At 36.7% G+C, this 27968-nt stretch overlaps 1 protein-coding gene across 4 annotated transcripts in view; it reads right to left on the bottom strand.

Moving 5' to 3' along the window:
* RFX3 (regulatory factor X3) overlaps window positions 1-27968 on the bottom strand; it is a 335060-nt gene that overhangs the window by 188390 nt on the left and 118702 nt on the right. For all 4 annotated transcript variants that reach the window (XM_069576467.1, XM_069576465.1, XM_069576466.1 and 1 more), the window contains one exon: window positions 2188-2312. In XM_069576467.1, coding sequence (XP_069432568.1) covers window positions 2188-2304 — 117 coding nt within the window. In that variant the 5' untranslated portion in view covers window positions 2305-2312. The remainder of the gene's footprint in view (window positions 1-2187; window positions 2313-27968) is intronic.

The following is a 27968-nucleotide window of genomic DNA, read 5'->3' on the forward strand; positions in this document are numbered from 1 at the left end:
AAAGATATCCAAACCCCAATTCTGTACCCATCCAACAACCAAACTGTGAAATAAATTCCCTCTCAGACACAAAAGAGTGCAAAATATACCATTTCTTAAGATGTTACTGCAAGCCGTGCTTTAACAAATCAAAAAAGAGTTTAAGACACTGATTTAGGAAACAGGAAAGCCAACATAACAGAGAAAAGGGAAATCCCATGATGATGGCAAAGGGATCGCCCAGGATGGGGCTGAGCAAACAGCATCCATTCTAGACTACAGCAGGTCAGAATGCTCTGAGACTTACTCAACGGGACACATAATCATTAAATGCAAGAAAAGTAAATGAGTTTTACAAAAAAGAAAAGTAATCACAGCTCACTAGATAGATCTGAATAGTTTTTATATGTCACAAGAATATAAACATTGATTAATGATCTATCAGAATTATAGCAAAACTATTAGGTTGAAACGTATGAAATTGCTGTTTTTTGTAGATCAAAAATTGCACATAGTTCAACCTAGTATATCAGGAGCCTTTGGGACGGAAAAAGTGTGTGTGTGCGTGCACACAAGCATATGTTAAAGACTAACTAGAAAGAAGAGGATGATACAAAAATGTTTTAAAAATCAAGAAACAGTAAAATAAACACTGCTTGCCTCTGAGAAGGAATAGAGGGAGGGTGAGGACTGCCTTTTTTTTAAATAACAAACTTCCTGAACTATTTTGACCTGTAACAAATATCTAATAACACTAAATTTAATTTTTTTAAAAATGTTTCTTGAAAAGGAAGGGAGGAAAAAAGGAAGAAAAGGGAAAGGAGAAAGAGAAAGAAAAGATAGTCCAGGAGTGAAGGCCAGGTGAATTTATTACACACACTTCAAGTTCTCAAGGGAGCACCTTCTGGAGAAAAGAGCAGGCTCTCCACTGTACTGCCATCAGAGATAGGCATGCTCAAGGCCACTCTTCTTCCACACAGGAGACCAACAACAAACCACAGTGAGTGTAACTGCTCAATATGTGCTTAATATTGGTAGGCTGTTGAATTATCTTCTTAAAATTATATATAACATTGTTCCTACAGTTTTCTACCTGCTCTTTGGATGATATGCCATAAGCTACTCTCTTCTGAATAATGTTCAGAGTCTTGAAATTGGTGATGACATCAATGATTCCATTGTGTTATACAGAACAGGGAGAAGAGTGTGCTGAGATTTAAGCATAAAAGAAACAATTGTGACAGATGTCTTCATTTACACTGAGAGTCCAAGACCCTTCTCCATGATTCTGGCACTCCCCCTGCCCATCCCACTTCTATCTCCTAAGAAGAACATAACCTTGAGTCCTTCTGTCTATAATTTAAGAAAAGTTATCCCTCTACCCAAAGACTTATTTATATTGCAATTTCAAAAGCACATTTGCTAAAGATTTTCTTTGATACTGAGAAATTACAGGAAAATTATCTTTCTTACATATTTTCTCACCATTCTTTAGAGGAAATGACAGGCCAATGTATTCACAATCCAACGGAGAACTATTAACTGGCACAAAATAGCACTATTTTGTCAGTAGCTTTCCAAAACAAGCTCAGTGTCCCAAGTATGAATAAGCCTTGTAGTAAACATGTGATGATGAATTCATTCTCAATTTTTTAAGTGGCATGACTCAGATTTTCAGACCTTTAAGATAATTTAATTTTCATTAAACAGTAACAATCACCATAACGCCCAGGCACCTTCCAAAATATTACAAAGGCAAAATCCCTTCCGGTAGGGTACAAACATCCTCTCCTTTATCAAATACTACCATAAGCCAATTACATAAAAATATGAGTGCCGACATTTCAATAAGAAAGAAATAGGAAGATGTGATAAAGAATAAGGAGGAGTGAAGAGGAGGAGAAAACCCAGTTAGAGTGGTCAAGTCAAAAACAAATGCTCTCTTTAGGACTTAAGAGGCTCTTTTGGAAGACGGATTATAGTTTGAGTGTTTATCTTTGTATCCCTACAGCCTATCTCAGAAAGAACTTGGCACACCAGAAAATACTCAAGGAACATTTGCTGACTTTATCTAAGAACTGAACGAGGTCTGTTTGGGCACCCATTGTGCCAGAAAGTGTTATCCGAATCATTTCTTCAACACAGCTATGTTGGAGGGACAGCACAAGGAGGTGCACAGCATCTTCTCTGGGAACAGCAGCTCCTTACCTGTTGTTGGACTGGTACTTGCTGAACCACCTGTGTAGGCACTGCTGCTTGACTAGCCACAGATGTCTGTAAAGTCACTGTCGAACCTGTGTCCGACCCAGTCTCTGATGTCTGCATGATGGTCTCTGAAATTTATTAAAACAGAAAGAAAGTTTAAAATGCTATTCTTATATGACTAGATGCAGCACATTGTTCTTAACATCCTAAACTGAGACTAACCTTCTACTCCCAGAATATCTCTAACTCCACCCAACATGCTCTCTTGATATTCCATGCATGGTTATAGTCATGTTGACCACTTTTAAAATCAATATAGAAAATTGCTAATCTACATTTTAAAAATCTCCAGGAATACCTCTGATTTTGAGGCTATAAAGGTTGAACTTCAATGAGGTCTCATCTGTTGTAAGCTGTTTCAAGCACACTATAAACTAGTCATATTGTAAATTATGCAAAGACTTAATTTTCATAACACAAACCCTAAATGGATGCAAATGTCATAAATTGTACTTTCTCAACACTTTTATAAACTATAGGATGTCACTGGAAGTGTACAATTTAGAATAAATTATTTCTAAGGTCCAACTTTCGAACTCAATATTCACTGACTTGTAAAAATTAATGTGTATATAAAAACCAATCGATAGATCCTAAACTTAGCCACAGGATCAAGCTCACTGATTTTCTTGCCTGTGGGATGACATGGTGCTAAAATCACAGTTAAATTATATTCTTACACAAGGATAGCCAAACAACAACAATGTTGATTATTTTGAAAGATAAGGAGGATCACTATTATCTAGTGACATTTGCAAACAAAGACACGAAATTTTACCATCTCTCATTCACAACTCAACATGGCATATTTTTCAGTTCTCATGTGCCTACCTTACTAAATCAGGATTAAATTTTACAGTGTACATTCAACAAGTATGGTTTCTTAGGCCCTGATATTCCCTTTTGTTACTTATACAGTCAATAGAAAAAATATTAATTTCTTTGCTATTGAGCAGGGACCAGAATTCTAATTTTCTTTCCTAGGGGAAAAACAATATTTAATTGGTAGCTTAAGAAAAATACTGCATTATGGTTTAAATCCATGAACAGTACGATGAACATTAATTTTCCCAAAGAAAATTCTGAAAGAGCATTCAGTTCTTTCAGTAGAAAATTAACCTCTCTCAGCATCTTTTGTCACAGCATGACCTCTTCCAATTTTTCCCCAAACCTTTTCAATCATCTCATTCAATTTCAGAAACAGACCTCTGAAGATATCTAATCTAAACTTATTTCATAAAAGAGAAAACTAAAGCCAGAGAGGTTAAGAGACTTGCTCAAGGTGACAGGGAGTAGAGAAAGGGCTAGGCCTTTTCACTTCGAATCTCTGCTTAGTTTTCTTTCTAGACCTTGATACTGGTATAACTTTAGGTGATTGACTATTCTTATTCCATTGTTGGACAAACCCCTAAAGCAGAACAATAAACCTTAGTGCGTACAAAAAGATACAGCAGTAAAGCTAACACTGACAGAGTATTTAACATATGCTATGTTCTCTTCTAAATGCTTTGAATGTTAATTCATAAATAACTCCATGTGACAACCCAGTGTGGTTGGTATGATTATAATCTCCATTTACAGATGAGGAACATTATGCCCATTCAGTGAAGGCAGAGAGCGGCTACAGAAGGAAAGTGACGCCGACTGTGGCTACCACTCCATTTATTTGGGCCAGCTAATGTTCAGCTCAGGGATAACTGAATTTATGGGAAAGCAAAACTGTAGCTGTCAGTTTCTCCAGTTTTCCAAAATAAGACTTTTTAATGTGAAATAGCTAAAGATGGTAGCTAATTAACAAAAAATGTAACACTGATCTCCAAACACACACACAGCCTTTTTTCTTCACTAGTATTAAGACCACGAATATGCCTGACAATATCTAAGAATGATAGTATTCACTATATGAAACTCTTGCCTAATTAAGATTACCTGGGGTTCCCAAAATTGGGAGAGGGGATACACAAATTCAGAACTCTATTTGTACCTCTTCTTCTTTATTCCATTGTAGAGGGAAAAAATACCCTCCCCCAAAAGAAAGCACATGCCAATTTCCTTCAATTCATTACACACTTTTGGGTAATTGATGCCGCTTGCACTATGGCAGAGGGCTATTAGTGAGAGTGAGGTGACACGTTTCTGCAGGGAATGAGGAATGAACCAGATGATAGATATCTTCAGGGAGTTTTTCTTAGCTTCTCTTCCCAACTCCAAGAGAGGCATTGGTCAATTTAGTACACAAATGAGGAACACAGTTACCAGTTATGTTTTTGTGTTTAAGCTATTCAATCAAGGGTTGGATGAGATTCTTAAAGTGAAGTCACTCAAAGTAAAACTCTCTCCTGTTCATTCCAGTCTTGGCTAGGAACTTCATTGAGGCTCTTTCGTGTGTCCAGGGGTCTGTACTGAAGATCACCCTACACACTCTGTTTTGGTATATGACTCATAATTTGACCACCACTGTTTTAGACAAATATACGTTAAGACTATAAATAATGAAGATCTTTAAAAAATTAAATGCATTTTGAAAGTAATTCCTCAGTAAATCACCTGAGAGAGCTTATCAGAAGATAAAAGGCACAGATTTGAAAACTGGGTGCCTATGGACCATATTAGACTCCATAGATAGGCTTTGGCACAGACTATTTACAAATTAAAAATTTTAATTGTCAGCCTTTAAAAATCAGAAAATTCTGTGTTAAAAGCCAAATTTCTAAATTCTCTTGAAAAATCTGAATATCTAGAAAAGGTAAGCCCATATTATGTGTTTTATACTCAAATCATTTATATGGCAATACATATACTTGGCCTTTATAGGCATTTGAGGCATAAAAGAAACACCCAAGCTTTGACTACTTTACTAATAGGACTGTTTAACTTATACATGATTGGAACTAAAATCTTTATCATTAACTTCATGTCTGGGTCAGCTGAGGCCCAGAGATGTTAAGTCACTGAACCGAGATCAAATAGCTGTTGGAAGTAAAAAAAGAGGGTATGGACATAACACTGAAGCTCATGCATTGAACGACTAAACAAACTAGAAGTCCTGAGTTTCATAATTGACACTGAATAGACCAGAAGTGAAGAGAATTTAAAAAAGCAAATTGATGAACTTTTAGAATGAGAAAGAAGGAAAAAGATCCCAATTATTTAATAGGAGCAACCTTTACAGAATAGAACGGGGAAAATAAGATGGAGAGAAAATGATGGCCTATATACCTTAAAGTTATAGAGTCATGGAGAAACTTACATCCAGCTTCTCGCTCTAGTATATACCACATCAAAAGCATGTACACCCGTGGTGGATCCATGTCAATGTATGGCAAAACCAATACAGTATTGTAAAGTAACACCCATGGTGGATTCATGTCAATGTATGGCAAAACCAATACAGTATTGTAAAGTAAAATAAAGTAAAAAAAAAAAAAACAAAAACAAAAACAAAAAACAAAACCAGCACAGAAAGACCAATCTAGAACATTCAATAACTTCCCAGAATATCTACTGTTTACTCCCAAATTACTGCTCATCATCTAATCTCCTTGACTCCTGAATTACAGGGTCATGCCAACTGATAAGAACTTAATCTCTCAGTTTGGTCTCTACCTTTCCTTAATAGACACAACTTAATTATCCTCTGATTTCATTTTCTTCCTCAAGTTTGCAGAAGAGGTTCTCTCTACCAAAGCCTCAGGCCTTCAAAGACTCTTAGTTATATCCCTCCCAGAGTCATAACAAAAAAACAGTCACAATCCCATAGTTAGGTCTCTCATTAACTAGTCTTTTCCAGGTGCCACACAATATGCTAACAGCTTGAAATATATCTTCTCATTTAATCCTCAAAACACCCCTGTAATGGTAATGCTGCTGCTACGTCGCTTCAGTCGTGTCCGACTCTGTGCGACCCCATGGATGGCAGCCCACCAGGCTCCCCTGTCCCTGGGATTCTCCAGGCAAGAACACTGGAGTGGGTTGCCATGTCCTTCTTCAATGCATGAAAGTGAAAAGTGAAAGTGAAGTCGCTCAGTCGTGTCCGACTAGTAGCAACCCCATGGAGTGCAGCCTACCAGGCTCCTCCGTCCATGGGATTTTCCAGGCAAGAGTACTGGAGTGGGGTGCCATTGCCTTCTCCGAATGGTAATGCTATTATTTCCAATTAAAAAATGAGAAAACTGAAGCACAAATTGATTAAAAACTTGCTGAAAGCCACACAGTTGGTAAGAGTGTCTAAATTCAAATCCAGATTTGCTTTACTCTAAAGCCCATGTTACCATATACCACACACATGCCATAATGTACATTACTGAATACTTTGCAAAATCACAATGAAAGACTTCAAAATGAAAAACTAGAGATAACTGGTCTGAACAGAAAATCTTTGGGATTCTCAATCTATCCTATTTGATCTATACTTCTAATAACAGTGAGACATCTCTTTTCTCTCTGACATCGAACATAGGAAGTATTCTTTTTCTACTGAGGCATAATAAAACTGAACTGAGCTATCAGGGAAGCCTCATTGCCCATTTGGTAAAGAATCTGCCTGCAATGCAGGAGACCTGCGTTCTACCCCTGGGTTAGGAAGACCCCCTGGAGAAGAGAAAAGCTACCCACTCCAGTATTCTGGCCTAGAGAATTCCATGGACTGTATAGTCCATGGGGTCACAAAGAGTCAGACTCAACTAAGCGACCTTCACTTTCACTTTCAATAAAACCCAACTAGTGTTTTCCCAGAGGCATTTTAACTGATTAATTCCGAAGACCTGATTTAATAGCAGATCAATTTGAATGTTAAAGCATGCTGAGAAGTGTACGCTTCCCGCCAAATTTTCCTAAACAGGTCATTTAAACCCACTGACACATGTAGAGTATTTTGGTAGCTTTCCAACATTACTTGAAAGCACAGACCATCACATGAGGGTAGTGTCTTAGCATGCTTCATTTGTAGGTTTTGTTTTAGATCCAGTATAAAGGATTGTGTGTACATCTGAGGTGTTCCCATTCATCTAATGGTGGTTTCTGATGTTTTGTTTATGTTTGGGAGTAATTTGGTTAGTTTAGTTCCTTCATAGCCCCCTTTCAAGTGATATTTGTTTATCAGCCACAAATGCTGTCACATTAATCCATTTTGATAAGCTAAATAAACCCCTGTAGTTTGTCCATGATGCAGTCCATATGTAAATAAGTTGTATATTCTTGCAGGAGAGAAATGCACAATTTCAGTCTAGTCATCCTTGCCTAATGTGGCTGTCAGGTGTGTCAAGAGCAACAGATGCTTGTTTGACAAAGGACCTTTTTATTCTGGCTAATTAAGCAGTTGGACACACCCGCCTGTTAACGGTTTTTGCTTTGTATGGCCAGCTCTGGCTGAATCATGCGAATCTACAGCTAAATAGGCCACATTTTGAAAGAAGGCTAATTAACCCTTGGAAAAAGGAAAAGAATATTGCAAAAACCCAGCTGCTGAATGCAGCAAGATTACCATTCTGCAACCTGATGGGCAAAACCTAGGCAAAGCAAATGTGTTTGGAACAAACACACATTATTCCAAGTTTCAAGGCATTCAAGTGTTCTTTGTGAAACTTCCTGAAGATTATTTAATACACTCAAATTCACAGCTGGATTTCTTTCATCACACACAATGTACATGCCAGATTAAATGGTTTAATAGTCTGACCTAATCAATTACTTATCAAACAGAACTATATAACTGGGCTAGCTCAAAAGTACATAGTATCATCTAATTTTTATTGGGTTTTTTCATTCTGAAATAATTCGCTTTCCAAAAAAAAAAAAAGCAAAGTCTGCAAAGCTTGGTCCCAGTATACTGATTGTACTGTCGTTACACACTCTGGTATGTAACAAGTTTTAATTCAGTTCAGTTTAAAATAAAAACCTGTAATTTGAATACCACAGAGAATTGTCTTCCTCTATCCTTAGTATAGAAAAGCAAAAGATGGTAATTCCAATTTCTATTTGAACCAAATTAACCAATATTATTATGATAGTCAGTTATTGGTATAATAAAAATAAATCACACCTAAAATGTGACTTTAAAGAATAAATTACTTAGAAACCTGGTTCAACATAAGACCATATGAATGCTATTTATAGAAAAAAAGTCATAATTTAAAATTATTACTTTTATAATACAGAATAAGGAGTTTAACATCAGTGTGCTTTTATGGAGAAACATCCAAAATCACAACAAAACTTTTTCAGTAAGAGGTTATTACTAATACTCTGACTAAGCATCAGTATTCTTGAATAAATGTTAGTCAATAAATAAGAGCATATATAACACCCATAGCATTGAAAACCTCTACTTATTAAAATTAGACAACTCGGTCATGATTTTGGGGAAAAAAATAGCTGATACATACTTTCCTGAACATAAAACCAGTATGAAATACACACTTCTGACTATTCTGAAGTAGATAATGAAAATATTAAGATCATTCCAATTCTTTATTAAAAAACTAAGAATATTAAGCAATTTTCAAAGTTGACAATATAATGAAAAATAATGAGGTAAATTAGAAATTATATAAAGGGTTAAAATAATGTGGTTTTCTTTTTTCGAAACTGACAAAACTTTATTGGGCTGAATAATTTAGCTACAAATGTAAAACACTATGTCTTAGCTTTTTTCTTTTTTTCACTTCACTACCACAAATGATGGAGAAGGAAACAGCAACCCACTCCAGTTTTCTTGCCTGGAGAATCCCAGGGACAGGGGAGCCTGGTGGGCTGCCATCTACAGGGTCCCACAGAGTCGGACACTACGGAAGTGATTTAGCAGCAGCAGCCGCACAAATGAAAACAAACTGGTTAAGCTACAAAGTAACATTCAGCTCTTTTTACTTGAAATATACCTCTGTGAAAAGTTTACTCATTGTAAATAAAGCACAGGGCTTTCTCAAATCAGTAAATCAAGTAACTAAAGAGATGTAAAACAAGAATTTCTAATTTTCTATATTATAAAAGCTCTGCTTCTTTTTTAGATTTGATGATCCTCCTGTGTACATTTAATCTTTTGCACTAAACTGATCTGTAGACAAATGATGGAATGATAATAGTGTAGACTTCTTGGCAGTCATCTTCCTGTGATAACTGATGATGGAGATTAGTCTTGGGAATGATTAATCAGCACACCAGTAACATATACAATTTGCCTGGGTAACTTTTTTCACTTTTCAAACAAAAGTTTTCTCTTTGATTCAGAAATAGATTATGAAAAACTGTTTTTGGAGAAGACAAATCAAATTAAATAACTTTAACATTTTTTTATCTTAATGGACTAATTAAAAAATGAAACAACCTATTAACACATTACTGAAACCAAACTGCTGAAATGATATAAGAATTTTGTTATTTGTTTCTAGTTATCAAAAGAGACTATTATCAGTTACAGAGGTAATTCCTGGGAAAACAACCTACGTGCTTGTCCAGTCTACTGCTGAGGCCATCCTGCCTGGCATTTTCTTGCACTCACTTTGACAAATTAAAAGGCAAATCAGTCTTACATAGGTGATATATGCTCCCCCCAAAAAAAAAAAGAGCACTCAGATAACAGCTAAAAGAGAAGAAAACCAATGAACAAAAACTTCTGAATATCCTATACTTTTTCTTACTAGAAGATGAGTCTGAGAACAAAATGATGCAACATACAGAAAGATTCTTACCAAAATTTATGAGACAAACCCATAAATGTTTCTTATTATTGGTCAATTCAATCCTGACAGGGACTAAAACCTATTAAACTGAGTATTTAATGATGATAGCACTTAGAATTAAAAAACAGAGCATTTTATCATAAATCAATCATTTTCATTACTAGAGACAGTAATAAAAATAGCTAGCATATGTTGAGCATTTCCTATGTGATAGATGCTTTGCATCTTTGCATACATTGAACCTTAATTTCAACCATGAAGTAGATATTCTCATTTTATACAACAGAAAAGGCTTCAGTTTAGTTCAGTTCAGTTCAGTCACTCAGTCATGTCCGACTCTTTGTGACCCCATGAACTGCAGCATGCCAGGCCTCCCTGTCCATCACCAACTCCTGGAGTTCACTCAAACTCAGAATTATGTAATTTGCTGACAGTCACAGAACTATTAAGTGATAAAGAAAGAATTCAAGTTCAGGTCTGCCTCACTCCAATAATGGCACCCTGACACTGGATCCCAGGCAGCAATATAAACAGCTAGACAGGTGAGGCTATTCTAGTGAAATCATCAAGATAAAGTATTCTATGGAGACTTTGGGTGCTAAGAAAGAATTCTAAATTTGAACAAATGGACACAAATATCACATGGACTGTAAATATGTACTATGCCTAGTATTTGATCACTATGTAATCAAAGTTATGTTTATGACACAGAAAAGCATATCATGGGTTAAGAGATATGCACTGACCTTGTGTTCAGAAAATATTTTATAGATGGAAGAGGAAATAATATGAGACTTGTCTCCATTTAAGAATTTAAATTTGTCTAAAAAAAACAGTCAAATGGACCCATTTAGGCTAGTATCTCTATATAATAATATACACAAATACAAAGATGTTCACTAAATACTATTTATGACAGTCAATAATAATGGAAATGTCTGTAATGGGGGAACTAATAAATTCTTCTATTCTATATTCCTATAATGGAACACTCTATAGATCTATAAAAGTCAGCATGGAAAGATGTTCATAATACTTAAGTATAAGAAGCAGGATGCCAAATAATATGCAGCCCATGGTACAATTTTAATCACAGATATAAAATGGCATGCTGCTGCTGCTGCTAAGTCACTTCAGTCGTGTCCAACTCTGTGCGATCTCATAGACAGCAGCCCACCAGGCTCCCCTGTTCCTGGGATTCTCCAGGCAAGAACACTGGAGTGTGCTGCCATTTCCTTCTCCAATGCATGAAAGTGAAAAGTGAAAGGGAAGTCGCTCAGTCGTGTCCGACTCTTAGTGACCCCATGGACTGTAGCCTACCAGGCTTCTCCGTCCATGGGATTTTCCAGGCAAGAGTACTGGAGTGGGGTGCCATTGCCTTGTCCGTAAAATGGCATGGTTTGGTAAAATTCTTGAGGGTATACAGTGACATCAGTGTACCTCCTAAGGACTCCTGAAATACAAGCTTTCCCAAACCAATGATCTTAACTTTGGGTGACCTCAAGCTAACCATAGGTTTGCTGGTCAAAAGCAACATGAGCTCCAGAGACTTATTCTACCCTGGAACCATCCCAAAAAGTCAGTTTTGTATTCTGTAAAAGAGTCCTTATAATCCCCAAAATACCTGTATAGCATCTGATCCCAAAATACCTGTATAGTATTTGATCCTTTCAGTTAGTACAAGTTCTGTCTGCCTTCCTACTAAGTGGCTCAAAATTCCCAAAGTGCTCTAAAAACCAACATTTTCAATATTTCTAATGGAACAGGCTACATGCAAAATAATGAAATTAGACAATTCTTTAACACCATACACAAAAATAAGCTCAAAATGGATTAAAGACCTAAATGTGAGACTATACACTATAAAATTCCTAGAGGAAAACATGTGCAGAACACTCTGACATAAATTGCAGCAGTATCTTTTTTGATCAATCTCCCAGGATAAAGTAAATAAAAACAAAAATATACAAATGGGACTGACTTAAACTCAAAAGCTTTTGCACAGCAAAGGAAACAATAAACAAGATGAAAAGACAGCCCACAGATGGGGAGAAAATATTTACAAATGATGTGGCCTACAAGGGATTAGTATCCAAAATTTATAACCAGTTTGTGATGCTTAACAGCATCAAAACAAACAACTCAGTCAACAAATGGGCAGAAGACTTAAATAGGTACTTCTCCAAAGAAGACATACAGATGGCCAAGAGGCACATAAAAAGATGTTCAACATCACTAATTATTAGAGAAATGAAAAACAAAACTACAATGAGCTATCACCTCACACTAGCCAGAATGGCTATCATCAAAAAATCCACAAAGAATAAATGCTGGAGAGAGTGTGAAGAGAAAGGAACCCTCCTACACTGCTGGTGGGAATGTAAACTGGTACAGCTACTATGGAGAACAGTACGGACGTTCTGTAAAGAACTGAAAATAAGAGCTACCGTATAACCCTGCAATCCCACTTCTGGGTATACACCCAGAGAAAAACATGATCAGAAAGGATACACACACCCCAATGTTCACTGGGGTGTGTACAACAGCCAAGACAAGGAAGCAACCTAAGTGTGCATCAACAGAGGAACGGATAAAATGTAGTACATATATACAATGGACTACTTACTACTCAGTCCATTGTATCTATGTACACATAATTATTTAAAAAGAATTAAATAATGCCATTTGCAGCAACATGGGTAGACCGAGAGACTGTCATACTGAGTGATATGATATCCCTTATATGTAGAAGCTATAAAGAAATGACACAGATGAACTTACAAAACAGAAACAGACACACAGACTTAAGAGAACAAACGTGGTTGCCGGTGGAAGGGATGGGTAGAAGGAATAGTTAGGGAGTTTGGGATGGACATATATACTCTGCTACAATTAAAATGGATAACCAACCAGGATCTACTGTATAGCACATGGAATTCTGCTCAATTGTTATATGGCAACCTGGATGGGAGGAGAGTTTGATGGAGAGCTGATACATGTACTTGTATGGCAACTCCTTTTGGACTGTAGCCCACCAGGTTCCTTTGTCCATGAGGATTCTCCAGGCAAGAATACTGGAGTGGGATGCCATGCCCTTCTCCAGGGGATCTTCCCAACCCAGGAATCAAACTGGGGTCTCCTCCTGCCTTGCAGGTAGATTCTTTACCAGTTGAGCTACCAGGGAAGCCCAACTGGCTATACCCCAATACAAAATAAGAAGTTAAAAAAAATTATCTGGAGATTATATCTACAGGTCCATTCATTGCTAGTGCCACGAACTTGGTCATATTTCTGCTGAAAGAAGGAAATCAATGGTAATACACATTCCCAAATGTCAAATATGATCCCTTCCTTATGACATTGCCTAGTACTTATTGTCCAATCCAGAATAAAGACATGAATTTCATTTCTGTTCCCACGTACTGAAACTCATAAAAGCAGTGGCGCCTTTTCCATACATCTCAAACTGAGAAGAGGATATAGGTGGGGAATTTAGGTGTTTAGTGTCTCTTTTAAAACAAGCCTAGTGACATCTGGTTTCTTCTTCCTACCCACCCTAAACTTTATTTAAAAGTTTTATTGTTTTCCCTATACTCAGTAGTGGGGCTTATCCACACACATGAAATTATTCATCCAGCCTTATAATTTGTGTTGATAAACAAAGATATGCTTGCCAGCTGGGGCTCCCAAATAAATGGTCTTACTTTAGATGGGATGAGAGCAAAGAGAGAGGAAACAATGGCTTAAAAGGTAGCTTACTTAAAGAACCAAAAAAGAAAGAAAATAGGTAATGCTATCTCCAAACAGGATTTCCTTTGGATTTAGCGGGGAGTGAAGTAAAACACGAATTCTCAATTTTCTTCACACCAAAAAAGGCTTCAATAACAACTTTTTCTTGGATTCTCTTTCCCACGCAAGAAATTTTTCTATTTTTTTCTACCTCTTATTTCTTTTTCTTTTTATAAAAGTGAAGAATAGAGCCTTTTGCAGTTCCTAACTATTGCAATGACAGGCTCAAAGAGATCAACACAACTAAAAGGGGATATAATACTGTATAATAACATTGCTAGTAATGGAAATAATACACCCCACTAAATGTACAATATCTTAAAAGAACTGAACTCTCATTACTGCCATTTTTTGGTGAATGTAGTGAACATGGGAGAGAGGGTGGACTTCAAAAAAATCTATATATTCATACATACATAAATACTGGAAATAACTGTTCTAAAACATAATACTATTAATCAAGTGAAATAGTTACACTGACTTTCATTATAAAATGCATATGTACACACCTAGAAAAAAAAGGCTTGGATAAAAGATGAAAATTAAAACAGATTGAAGATTCTACCCAACTCTGTACATCTTCAAACTTAACCAGAAAATTACTTCTAAAAACGAATAATACTTGAAATAAGTCAATAATACTGAACTAAAGACACTTCCTTCAGGGCTTCTTTTTTGGAATTGGTGATGTACTCTTTTCAATTCACTCTAAAGCATTTTCATGGCTTCAAAAGCAAGAGTTCCTTCTAAAGCCTTAGGCCTTATGGCTATCTCATAAATCTATGGCTAAGACCCCTTAACTGGGGATATTAATATGCAAATCACCTGTAAATTCTCTATTATTAAAAGCTATTGTCATTATGTAATGTTTTATACAATTGTTAAAATTTTACATGATGCGTTTTATTTCTACCCTCCCTCCTCGTCTCACACTTTGGAGATCTTCCCAGGGGACTAAAACAGAAGTCTTCCTTTAACCCTTAAAATATCTTAAACAGTGACTGTTCTATCATTTCTTTTATCACCAAACTTTTCTCTCTCAATTCCCAAATATAATCAATTACAGAGGCCAATGATTCTGCTTCTTAAGTCTCTCAAAATTTACTCACATTATCTTCATCTCTCAAGCTCCAGAGTGGAGGTCACTCCCTGCAATAGGTTCCCAGTGCCCTTAGGATGAATAGCATAGCCTTCAACAAGGGTTTGTAAGAAAGACTCTTTAGAATATAGATCCTGCCTACCACCTCCAGAGAGTACTAAATACAAGCCAGCCATATGGAACTACTTTCAGCATTGTGATCCCAGGGCTTTTGCACAAGAAGTTCCTTTTGACTCAAACAAATTTGCCTTCCCATCTCTTCACTTTATCTTTCAGATCTCAGAATACCTTCCACTTCCCCCAGACACTCTCCCAAACCCCACCACTATTCCCTCTCCCTGACCCCTCTGCTTCCAAATAAGTCTGGATCTGGTATTTAAGTGTTCCTATAGCATCTTAATTTTACTCAGCTAGCAGCAATATTAGTTGCAGTTTAACTGTCTCTCCAGTTTATAAAAACCATGAGCACATGGACTATGCTTCTCTTTTTCACCTACAAATATGCAACACTGCCTAACACACAGAGGATCTGCAATTTGTTGAATGAACAGATGAATCTACAAGGAGGATGAGTTTAAGACCCCGCAGAAACAATACTATTAGAGCACACTATATCATGAGCATTTATTTAAAAATTGTGAAAAAATATAGTTTTCTCAGTCCTGGGTGTTCATTAGAAGGACTGATGCTGAAGCTGAAACTCCAATACTTTGGTCACCTCATGCGAAGAGATGACTCATTGGAAAAAACCCTGATGCTGGGAGAGATTGGAGGCAGGAGGAGAAGGGGACGACAGAGGATGAGATGGCTGGATGGCATCACCAACTCAATGGACATGAGTTTGAGTAAACTCCAGGAGTTGGTGATGGACAGGGAGGCCTGGTGTGCTGCAATTCATGGGGTCGCAAAGAGTCGGCCACAACTGAGCGACTGAACTGAACTGAGAGCCATTTACAACCAAGTTATTTATTAGTAATGTTTTCTCTTAATTTTCTAATGTGACTTCACTTTCAATTTCCATTATGGCAGAATTTTATAACTTCCATTTCTAATATTTGTATGCCTTAACAGATTTTGTGTATAGTTTTTTTAATAAAGAAACAAGATAAGGATTAAATAAACTCAAATGAGCAAATTAAGTTTGCAACTATTGCTCTGAATCTCCTGACACATCATTTACTATTTTAATAAGTACACCTGATTCACTGAATTGTGGTTTAAGAACCAATGCTCTAATCATATCATCTGAGAAAACATAGCCTGGTATGCCTCCTTTGTTTTCAAGAGACAGAAGCACTCAGAGATCTTTAATTTTCATAGCTGGAATGCTAAGAATAAGTAATTAGCCTAATAGTAATTAACCATTTGAAATTTATTTGAGCTTGGCAATATTCAACTGACATTCTTCTATGTTCTCTTAACAATCATTGAAATTTCATGGAAAAAAAATAAAAGGGTATTTCAAGAAGCCTCTAGTTATAAATCAGTTAACACATTTATGTAAAGATTTTGCATGCATTATTTAATCTGTCCAGAAATCTTGTGAGGTAAGTACTATTATTATCCCATTTTATGGATGAGAAAACTTAGGCCTAAAGCTTAAATAATTCTATAATCCCAAGGTCACATAGTTAGAAATGGACAGAGTGAGGACATAAATATACCATACCATGTATTAGGTACCAGGAGCAAAAACTTTGGGCTTTTTTTCTTTTTTTTACCCTAGCAATATGCAGTATTGGGCTTATAAAACAATGATTTAAATGTAATACAGACCAATTACTATGTAGTCCTGTCTAAACAGTAGTCTTTTCTATATTTTTAATCTTCTGCAACAGAAGTTGGACATGGTGTAATTTTTCAACCAAGTTACTAATCCTCTGTTGTGGTAGCCATGGCGCATGTGCACATATGCACACGCACACCCCACAGACACACACATAATGGATACTTAGCATCAACAGTTATGCTGTACATATAGTAAGTATGGAACACACATGCAAATACACACAGAGGCAGACCTTCCAGATGGTTCCAACTTTGGCTATAGGCAAGGGTGAGGAAAAAACACTAATTCTAAAGACAGCAGTACTCTTCCATTACAGCTTCACTGTCCCCCACTCCTGGTAGAGATGGTGATAGGTATATGATAACACTAAGACCACTCTGTCAAAAGTCAACTTGTTAGATAAGAATCATTGGTGACAAACTGACCAGTTCACTCAAAATTCGTTTCTTTTAACCATTTACTCTATGACACAATTTGTATTGAATAAAAGTTTTAAAGGGTCTTTGAGGATTTCTTTGACCCTTCTATTGATGAGTTCAAGATTTTAACTTACCTGAAATTTTGCTAAAAGTTAGCACACTATAGGCTACCTATAACTATATTCTGGAATTTTACCATTTTCTGAGCCAATGACTTTTGAAAATGAATATTAATTTAAATTAAAGGAATGTGCATGTCTTGAATGTTATGGGGTTTAAAAATGAGAACAGGGAAGGTGTATTTCTTTTAATACATTTTTCACCTATTAAATGCATTCTATACTTATCCTAATTTAACAAATTTGTTAACCACTACAAATACATAAATATATTGCTTTGGTTTTAAGCAACTGAAAGGTGTTTCACATATAAAGTATCAACAATACATTTGGCATTCAGTTGGGCTGTACTGATAAATATTTTTTGAAAAATGTCCATGGTGAAACAGCTGTGGAAAAAATAAAACTAATTAATGTGTGTGCTTAGTTGCTTGGTCATGTTCGACTCCTTGCAATCCTATGGACTATAGCCTGCCAGGCTCCTCTGTCCATGGGGATTCTCCAGGAAAGAATACTGGAGTGGGTTGCCATGCTTCTCCAGGGCATCTTCCCCACTTGGGAACTGAACCAAGGTCTCCCACATTGCAGGCGGATTCTTTACCATCTGAGCCAGCAGGGAAGCCCATGAATAGTGGAGTGGGTAGCCTATCACTTCTCCAGGGGATCTTCCCAACCCAGGAATAGAACCAGGGTCTCCCACATTACAGGCGGATTTTTTAACATCTGAGCCACCAGGGAAGCCCATGAATACTGGAGTGGGTAGCCTATCCCTTCTCCAGGGGATCTTCCCAACCCAGGAATCAAACCAGGGTCTCCTGCATTGGACGCAGATTCTTTACTAGCTGAGCTACCAGGGAATCCTAATTAATACTTCTTACCAAAATTTCAAAAGCTTTTGTGACTATTTAGTGCAGTGTAATTTGTGATAAATTTTATATGTAATTAATACAAACATATTTCAGGCAGCTGATAATTTGGAAAACTGGTTCTTGGCTAACTAATTAATCAGAGTACTTGGAGAACTTAACAAAATTGCCACTCAATGAATTTCATGTTTCAGCAAACTGCCGTTAGATATATATCCATTCAGTAAATTGATCACTCAGTGAAAACAAAAACAAAAACAAAACCCTGGAGAAGAGGGTATATAATAGATTTTCAGATAAATGCTCTACTTTTCAAAATCACAGCGTTTGAAGCTAAAAAATAGCTGGAAGGTCATCTGGTTCAGGTCCCCATTTCACAGGGAATCTGAGATCAATAAACCAAATGGATCCATCAGTTAGTAGCAGAGTTGGCATTAGAACTCAGAATTCCCAATTCCCAGTCAATAGCTCTTTCTAACAAACTATGGTGCATAAGAGAAGAAAGAAGGAACACACTCAAAAAGAAGTAGGAAGGCCTGTCAAAAGCTCAAACTGCTTCTTACACAACGAAAGAAATGCACATAACATGGAGAATGAAACCCTAAAATAAGTGAGTCTCTTAGACATTTTCAAGTTTCTTTCTCACATAAATGATTAAGGTATTCTTTGAAGATGTTTAACAAGATTTCAAGTACAGCAAACGTGTGTGTGTATGGAGATGCTAACTAAAATGGCTCATTGGATTTTACATTCTGTAGAGACTGAATCCTCTTGCAAAATTGTCTTTTGTCTTTTGTGTCTTCATGTGTCTATTCCTCATATACATGAAGCATCTAAGTGACCTAGGTTCAGTATTTTATTATTACATGGAATATCAGAGTGTTTCAGGTTCAACTTTCATTATTACATTATCTCTGTCTGAGGCCTATAGCACACAAACTGACTGTGTTTATACTGAAATAAAGAAATCAAAAAGGCTGATTTCTAGTTTTCCAGGAAGAAGGGGAAGAAGCAAAATTCAACACCATGATAACTGCCTCCAAAATAAACAAGGAACAAATTCTGAATTTTCACTTGCAGCAAATAAGTTTAATTTTGGGGTGTGAGATGGAAACCTTTTAAATGTAATGGCTTGTGTAACAGCTTTTACAAGGTGTACTTTTCACTGTCAAACAGCATGAAACGCTCATAAGGGTAATCACTTTTAGATGGCAGGTTTACAAGCTTTCCACAACTTGCACTATTTATTCATGTTAAAATGTTATGCAATTACATCTTTTACATATTATGATCACACCTCCTTTTAAAAAATTTTAAATTATTTTGTACAAATGTAACTCCCAAACCAACCAGAACCTCTTTATGCACGTGATGCATACTGTTGGTTTTTACTGCCTCATAAGTCATCTACAACTAATTTACATAGTTTGGTAGTAGTTCTATCACAGTTCTGTAATACTGAAGGACATTAAAGCCAGGTGAAAGCGAACACCTCCCAATATAACTATTCAAAACCTGTTTTCTATGTCACCTTTCTTATGAAGGTAATATAAATGATTTTTCTTGTTGTACCAAGACATGCATATATTATATTCAAAACCAGATACAAATATGGGCTGATTACTTCTCTCTGCAGGGTCCTTTTTTACACAAACCTGATTTACAAGGGCTTCTTCTTCCAATGCAGGAGATTCAAGAGACATAGGTTTGATCCCTGGGTTGGGAAGATCATCTAGAATAGGAAATGGCACCCCACTCCAGTATTCTTGCCTGGAAAATTCCATGGGCAGAGGAGCTTGGCAGGCTACAGTCCATGGGGCGACAAAGATCTGGACACAACTGAGCCTAGATTTACAAGGGTGTTTTTTTTTTCCTCAGAGCAAAAAAGGTTGTTTACAATGAAAAATCTCTTTGTTCACAAGGTTTATTCAACATTGACTGATACATTCTGTTTCATTAAGACAACAGAATTTTTTTAATGTAGGCTAATGAATCAATCATTCTTCCTCCCTGAGTCCCTTTCTCTTTCTTTTCTCCCATACCCCCTTCCCTTTTACTCATCCTGTTCCACTTTCCCAAATAAGAGCACCTAGTTAGGCCCATAGTTAACTAGTAGCCACACAACAGCTCCTCCAAATTGCTCTAAGTACATAGGCTGAGTCAGCAATGAAGCTCAATTATGTCTATCATTTTTTCTTTAAAATTGTTCTCATACATTTTAACAACTAATTTTGACATTTTGAGGTTTGGTAGAGTCACACCATTTCAATCATTATAGACATCAAAAATAATAGCTAAACTATTTTTCAATACTTACAGATAAGCCACATGTCCAAAGTATCTGATGTCTCAAAACAAAGGTTACTGTGAAATTAGATCACCAGCACTGAATATTCCTTCTTTATACTTACCAGACTACAGTAGAACCACTTTATAATGAGACCACTAACAGTCAACTCTAGTCATATTACTTTATGTGATTACGTTTAGAACAACGTAGGCTCAGAGCACTTCAATGTAAGACCCTGTGACACAGTTTAGGCTGTGATCTGCCTGTTTGATCTCTGCAATGAAGCTCTACCATACTACTTGACAAAGGATAACTTAGCTTTTAACATGACTTCAAGGTAACTCCACTATATTTTTGTTTTTAAGTATGTAAATAATAATTAACAGTAGAAAGGGAAAAGAAAAAAAGGCTTCCAACAAGATTATCAGGAAAAATTAATAAAGAAAGATTATTAATTTATTTTACTTTTTGTCTTCCTGAGAAAATTCTAAAAACCATAACATTTTTCCTAGAACAAATATATTGAGTAAAAAGTCATAAAAGAAAGGTGCAAAGGATGAAGCTGACATTTCTGAAGTTCACCAGCTGTTGCTCCAAACCCATTAAGTCAGTGAAACCCAAGTCCCCAGGGCAGCTTCCAGAGATGCAACAATGCCTGCAAGAAAAGCTATCACCTGGTTCCAAAATATAGGAAGCATGTTTTTACTCAAAGTTATTTTATAAATAGGGAAATTTATGCCTATCTTTGAACTTCCAGGAAAAAAATTACAAACTTCTTATTTTTAAAATCATCATTGCTGGCAATTCTAGTATTAAATTCATTTTTCTTCCAAATTAGGTATTAAAAAAGCTACCACCAAGCTGAAAATCTATGTATTGTTTTAGTATGAATTTAATAAAAATCAACAAAGATAACAGAGTAATCAAAAAATAAGATTCCAATGTGTATTATATTGAAAAATCTAAAAATGGGACATCTTAAGTTGGTTCTTAAAGCACAGGCTTTATACACATGAAAATTTATCTCAGTTTAACAAGAAAAACCAAAATATCCAAAAGCCTTTCCCTTGAGAAATATACAAATTTCTACAAACTGACACTTTATAGTAACATCTAATTTTTTTTCAATTACAACCTTTTCTCCTAAAGAAAACTTATCCAATATCTACATAGTCTTAGATAATTATGAAAATATTTGTTAAAGCATAACATAACATAAAGCAATTAAAACTTTTAAAATATATTCAATTTACCCAAAAATTATTTTGTAAAATATCATGAATAAGGCTCAACAATAATTAACAATTCATAATTTAAGTGATGATGCTGAAGCTGAAACTCCAATACTTTGGCCACCTGATGAAACGAACTGACTCACTAGAAAAGACCCTGAAGCTGGGAAAGATTGCAGGTAGGAGGAGAAGGGGACAACAGAGGATGAGATGGTTGGATGGCATCACTGATCGATGTATATGAGTTTGAGTAAGCTCCAGGAGCTGGTGATGGAAAGGGAAGCCTGGCATGCTGCAGTCCATGGGGTCACAAAGAGTCAGACATGACTGAGCGAGTGAACTGAACTGAATTTAGGTGATTTATGTTCCTTCCCAATAATGTATAATTAAGTTACTTTTACACAAGTATTAAATTGGGATATTTTATGATAGTTTACAATTTGTTCAGGAGTGAATTCTTCTACTTTTATTTTATTTTTAGAAGGCCACACCTTCAGTATTTAGATTAAGGTTTTTCTTCATGTATAGCTTTCACTTGAGGGAGAAAAAAAGGCACATCAATAGAAAAAGGTACCTACTTATCATTTCTTATCTACTGCACACCCTGGACACTACTTTTTGAAAGAGTTCATGCCTTTGTCCTTTCTTCCTTTGAAGGCAAGAAATCAGTGCTTCCTGAATGTAGAATTTAACCTAAGACTGCACTGCTTTAACACCTTTACAGTCAAAATAGTTGGAGCAAACATAAGTTAACTTCTGTAATATAGCAGTTCTCCCGCAACTGTGAGTCTGCAAGTGAAAAACCTTTAAGGTTTCTTGTATGGCATCTCAGCATGGAAAGATGAATACTAAGTAATAACTCAGGAAACAGAAAAAAAACTCATGCCCTCCACCTAAATAACATTAAGAAAGTTAAGGCTGCTGTTTGGTACCCAAAAGAGTCTACCAATAAATAAGAACTTTTTCCATCCTCAGGTCTTCAGTTATATTCAACTCTTTTAAGTTCAGTTCAATTTAGTCACTCAGTCGTGTCCGACTCTTTGTGAACTCATGAATCGCAGCACAGCAGGCCTCCCGGTCCATCACCATCTCCCGGAGTTCACTCAAACTCACGTTCATCAAGTCAGTAATGCAATCCAGCCATCTCATCCTCGGTCGTCCCCTTTTCCGACTGCACCCAATCCCTTCCAGCATCAGAGTCTTTTCCAATGAGTCAGCTCTTCGCATGAGGTGGCCAAAGTACTGGAGTTTCAGCTTTAGCATCATTCCTTCCAAAGAACACCCAGGGCTGATTTCCTTTAGAATGGACTGGTTGGATTTCCTTGCCATCCAAGGGACTCTCAAGAGTCTTCACCAACACAACAGTTCAAAAGCATCAACTCTTGAGCGCTCAGCATTCTTCACAGTCCAACTCTCACATCCATACATGACCACTGGAAAAACCATATCCTTGACTAAACAGACCTTTGTTGGCAAAGTAATGTCTCTGCTGTTCAATATACTATCTACGTTGGTCATAACCTTTCTTCCAAGGAGTAAACATCTTTTAATTTCATGGCTGCAGTCACCATCTGCAGTGATTTTGGAGCCCCAAAAGATAAAGCCTTTCCCCATCTATTTCCCATGAAGTGATGGGACCGGAGCCATAATCTTCATTTTCTGAATGTTGAGCTTTAAGACAACTTTTTCACTGTCCTCTTTCACTTTCATCAAGAGGCTTTTTAGTTCTTCTTCACTTTCTGCCATAAGGGTGGTGTCATCTGCATATCTGAGGTGACTGAGATTTCTCCCTGCAATCTTGATTCCAGCTTGTGCTTCTTCTAGCCCAGTGTTTCTCATGATGTACTCTACATAGAAGTTAAATAAGCAGGGTGACAATATACAGCCTTGACATACTCCTTTTCCTATTTGGAACCAGTCTGTTGTTCCATGTCCAGTTCTAACTGTTGCTTCCTGACCTGCATACAGGTTTCTCAAGAGGCAGGTCAGGTGGTCTGGTATTCCCATCTCTTTCAGATTTTTCCACAGTTTATTGTGATCCACACAGTCAAAGACTTTGGCATAGTCAATAAAGCAGAAATAGATGTTTTTCTGGAACTCTCTTGCTTTTTACATGATCCAGCAGATGTTGGCAATTTGATCTCTGGTTCTTCTGCCTTTTCTAAAACCAGCTTGAACATCTGGAAGTTCATGGTTCGCATACTACTGAAGCCTGGCTTGAAGAATTTTGAGCATTACTTTACTAGCCTGTGAGATGAGTGCAATTGTGCAGTAGTTTGAGCATTCATGGCATTGCCTTTCTTTGGGATTGGAATGAAAACTGACCTTTTCCAGTCCTGTGGCCACTGCTGAGTTTTCCAAATGTGCTGGCATACTGAGTGTAGCACTTTCACAGCATCATCTTTCAGGACTTGAAATAGCTCAACTGGAATTCCATCACCTCCACTAGCTTTGTTCATAGTGATGCTTTTTAAGGCCCACTTGACTTCACATTCCAGGATGTCTGGCTCTAGATGAGTGATCACACCATCGTGATTCTCTGGGTCATGAAGATCTTTTTTGTACAGTTCTTATGTATATTCTTGTCACCTCTTCTTAATATCTTCTGTTTCTCTTAGGTCCATACCATTTCTGTCCTTTATTGAACCCATCTTTGCATGAAATATTCCCTTGGTATCTCTGATTTTCTTGAAGAGATCTCTAGTCTCTCCCATTCTGTTGTTTTCCTCTATTTCTTTGCATTGATCGCTGAGGAAAGCTTTCTTATCTCTTCTTGCTATTCTTTGAAACTCTGCATTCAGATGCTTATGTCTTTCCTTTTCTCCTTTGCTTTTTGCTTCTCTTCTTTTCACAGCTATTTGTAAGGGCTCCTGAGACAGCCATTTTGCTTTTTTGCATTACTTTTCCATGGGGATGGTCTTGATCCCTGTCTCCTGTACAGTGTCATGAACCTCATTCCATAGTTCATCAGGCACTCTATCTATCAGATCTAGGCCCTTATCTATTTCTCACTTCCACTGTATAATCATAAGGGATTTGATTTAGGTCATAACTGCATGGTCTAGTGGTTTTCCCTACTTTCTTCAATTTAAGTCTCAATTTGGCAATAAGGAGCTCATGATCTGAGCCACAGTCAGCTCCTAGTCTTGTTTTTGCTGACTGTATAGAGCTTCTCCATCTTTGGCTGCAAAGAATATATTCAATCTGATTTCAGTGTTGACCATCTGGTGACGTCCATGTGTAGTCTTCTCTTGTGTTGTTGGAAGATGGTGTTTGCTACGACCAGTGCATTTTCTTGCAAAACTCTTATTAGTCTTTGCCCTGCTTCATTCCGCATTCCAAGGCCAAATTTGCCTGTTACTCCAGGTGTTTCTTGACTTCCTACTTTTGCATTCCAGTCCACTATAATGAAAAAGGCATCTTTCTTGGGTGTTAGTTCTAAAAGTCTTACAGGTCTTCATAGAACCGTTCAACTTCAACTTCTTCAGCATTACTGGTTGGGACATAGACTTGGATTACCGTGATATTGAATGGTTTGCCTTGGAAATGAACAGAGATCATTCTGTCGTTTTTGAGATTGCATCCAAGTACTGTATTTCAGACTCTTTTGTTGACCATGATGGCTACTCCATTTCTTCTAAGGGATTCCTGCCCGCAGTAGTAGATATAACGGTCATCTGAATTAAATTCACCCATTCCAGTCCATTTTAGTTCGCCGATTCCTAGAATGTCGACGTTCACTTTTGCCATCTCCTGTTTGACCACTTCCAATTTGCCTTGATTCATGGACCTGACATTCCAGGTTCCTATGCAATATTGCTCTTTACAGTATCAGACCTTGCTTCTATCACCAGTCACATCCACAGCTGGGTATTGTTTTTGCTTTGGCTTCATCCCTTCATTCTTTCTGGAGTTATTTCTCCACTGATCTCCAGTAGCATATTGGGCACCTACTGACCTGGGAGTTCATCTGTCAGTATCCTGTCATTTTGCCTTTTCATACTGTTCATGGAGTTCTCAAGGCAAGAATACTGAAGTGGTTTTCCATTCCCTTCTCCAGTGGACCACATCCTGTCAGACCTCTCCACCATGCTGTTTATTATTGAGTGCCTACCACTAAATTTAATACTTTAATTCTCATGAAAACTTTGAAAAAATGTATGTTGTTCTCTACTTTATAAAAATGAACACTGAGGTCCATAAATATTTTTTCAACGTTTTACTTCTAGTAAAAGACAACACCAAGACCGACATGGAACTTGATTTGACTATAAAATCTATGTTCTTGCCATACTCCCCCCTGCTTGATATTTTTTGCTTGTTTTTCATAGTTCCAAGTTAACAGACAGAAAATCTGTATTTCACACTTGAAATTTTCACTGAGAATGGCACTCTTAAGAATAAACTCATGGTCCTGCAATGTCAGCAAAAATTTCAAAAACATCATGGTCCTTAAGTGTTCATTACACACATCAGTTTGAAAGACTCCCAGAAACATTTCAAGTTTAACCAAAAAAAGCACATCACATTGCATATCATTTTAATAGATACAATAATAAACTAATAAATTAAGCTCACAGCCTATGTGCATCGAAGTTCAATATTCACTTGTAGAATGCAAGTTACTGCATTTAGACACTGGAGAAAATGGAAGGAATGGAAGGATTAGGAAAGCATTGACTTTCCTGGCTGCCTCCTCTTTAATTCTCTAACAAAGATTATTCCCTGAGAATACACGCCTGTCCTTTTGTGTTCCACTGTGTACACACTGTCCACTGACTAATACTGCAGCCTTACTGTTCACTTGTATATTATGACGACTTTCAAATCTACTGTTCTTCTTCTCGTTGACCTAGATTCTAGTAGAAACTGTCCCTTTGCAAATGCCATACAATCAGATGAAGATGATATTCCCTCTCATGGCACGTGAGTGCTGACCCCTCAGTCTCTCTCTGTCCATTGCTAGAATTTAGAGGCCTGTATCTCTGACTGCCCCAACCTCTGGCCTTCCTGAAATTTATTCACAACTTAGATCTCCCGTGAACTCTGAACCTATGTGATTACCATACCCATTCATGGTAACCCCACCCACAATAACTTAACTTCCCTACACACATACAAATGTTTCTAGGTCAAAAGCACAGAATAAAGTTTGTAAAGATAATTGACTATGAGAAAAAACTAAAAGCATTTACTTCGACATCGGGCAATAACTTACATGATCTTTATATGGCAAGTATATCTGAAGCCCTACAATGTACCAAGCAATCTAATTAACTAGGTATTTTATAAATATCTTATTCCATTTAATTTTGACAACCAAGATAGAGAAAAAAAACATTATATAAGCACACAGGACAACAACTCCTTGAAGTGATTATGATGTATATTTTAGGGCATAAAATTGTAGTGTTTAAATAACTCTTCCAGTCATATATCTAGCAAGCAGTAGCGCTAGAATTCAAACCTAGGTTCGGCTGACTTTAAGATCACTATTCCTTACATTATGCTATGTTGGGCCTATTTTGCCATTTATTACAGTCACTTTAAACTGAGCCTGAATTTGTTCATCCACAGAAAGAAAGTATGCTATCAATGTTCCTATGGGAGGAACAAAAAGCCCAAGGAGGATATCTGAAGCAAGGAGCTTTTCAAAGTGCCCACATACATATACACCAAACATGATTCCAGCGTGTGCTTCCAATCCACTGCCCCAACTGCTGCTGAGAACTACTGGCTTTTCTTGTACTAGACAGGAGATGATATGATATTACATGATGGTACAGCATGGCAAGTTAAAGAAACAAACTGCAAACCATACAGTAACAACTAAAAATATAAAACCAAGGCATAACAATAAACCAATAAAGGCGATGGAATCACAAAATTACTCAAGTAATACAAAATGAAGCAGGAATAGACAGAAAAGGAACCACAAGTTAGGAAAGACAAATAGAAAACAAATAGTAACAGAGTAGATTCAAACCTAACCTATCAACAATCACATAAGATGTACTTTAGACACACCAATGGAAAGAGAGAGACTGTCAAATCATTTAATAAGCAAAGACCAAGCTAAATGTTCTTTATAAGAAATTCATTTTAAATATAATGTCACAAATAGATTAAAAGTAAGGAATGAAAAAGATACACAATGCTATATCAATACTAGACAAGTAGATTTCAAAGCAGGAAATATTGCCAGGAATAAACAGGGACACTTCTGAATGATAAATGAATCTACTCATCAAGAGAACTTACCTATGTTCTCCTCTAGGAGTTTTATAGTTTCTGATCTTACATTTAGATCTTTAATCCATTTTGAGTTTATTTTTGTGTGCGGTGTTAGAAAGTGATCTAGTTTCATTCTTTTACAAGTGGTTGACCAGTTTTCCCAGCACCACTTGTTAAAGAGATTGTCTTTACTCCATTGTATATTCTTGCC

Source organism: Ovis canadensis, chromosome 2 (genome assembly GCF_042477335.2).
Source record: "Ovis canadensis isolate MfBH-ARS-UI-01 breed Bighorn chromosome 2, ARS-UI_OviCan_v2, whole genome shotgun sequence".
Lineage (NCBI taxonomy): Eukaryota > Metazoa > Chordata > Mammalia > Artiodactyla > Bovidae > Ovis > Ovis canadensis.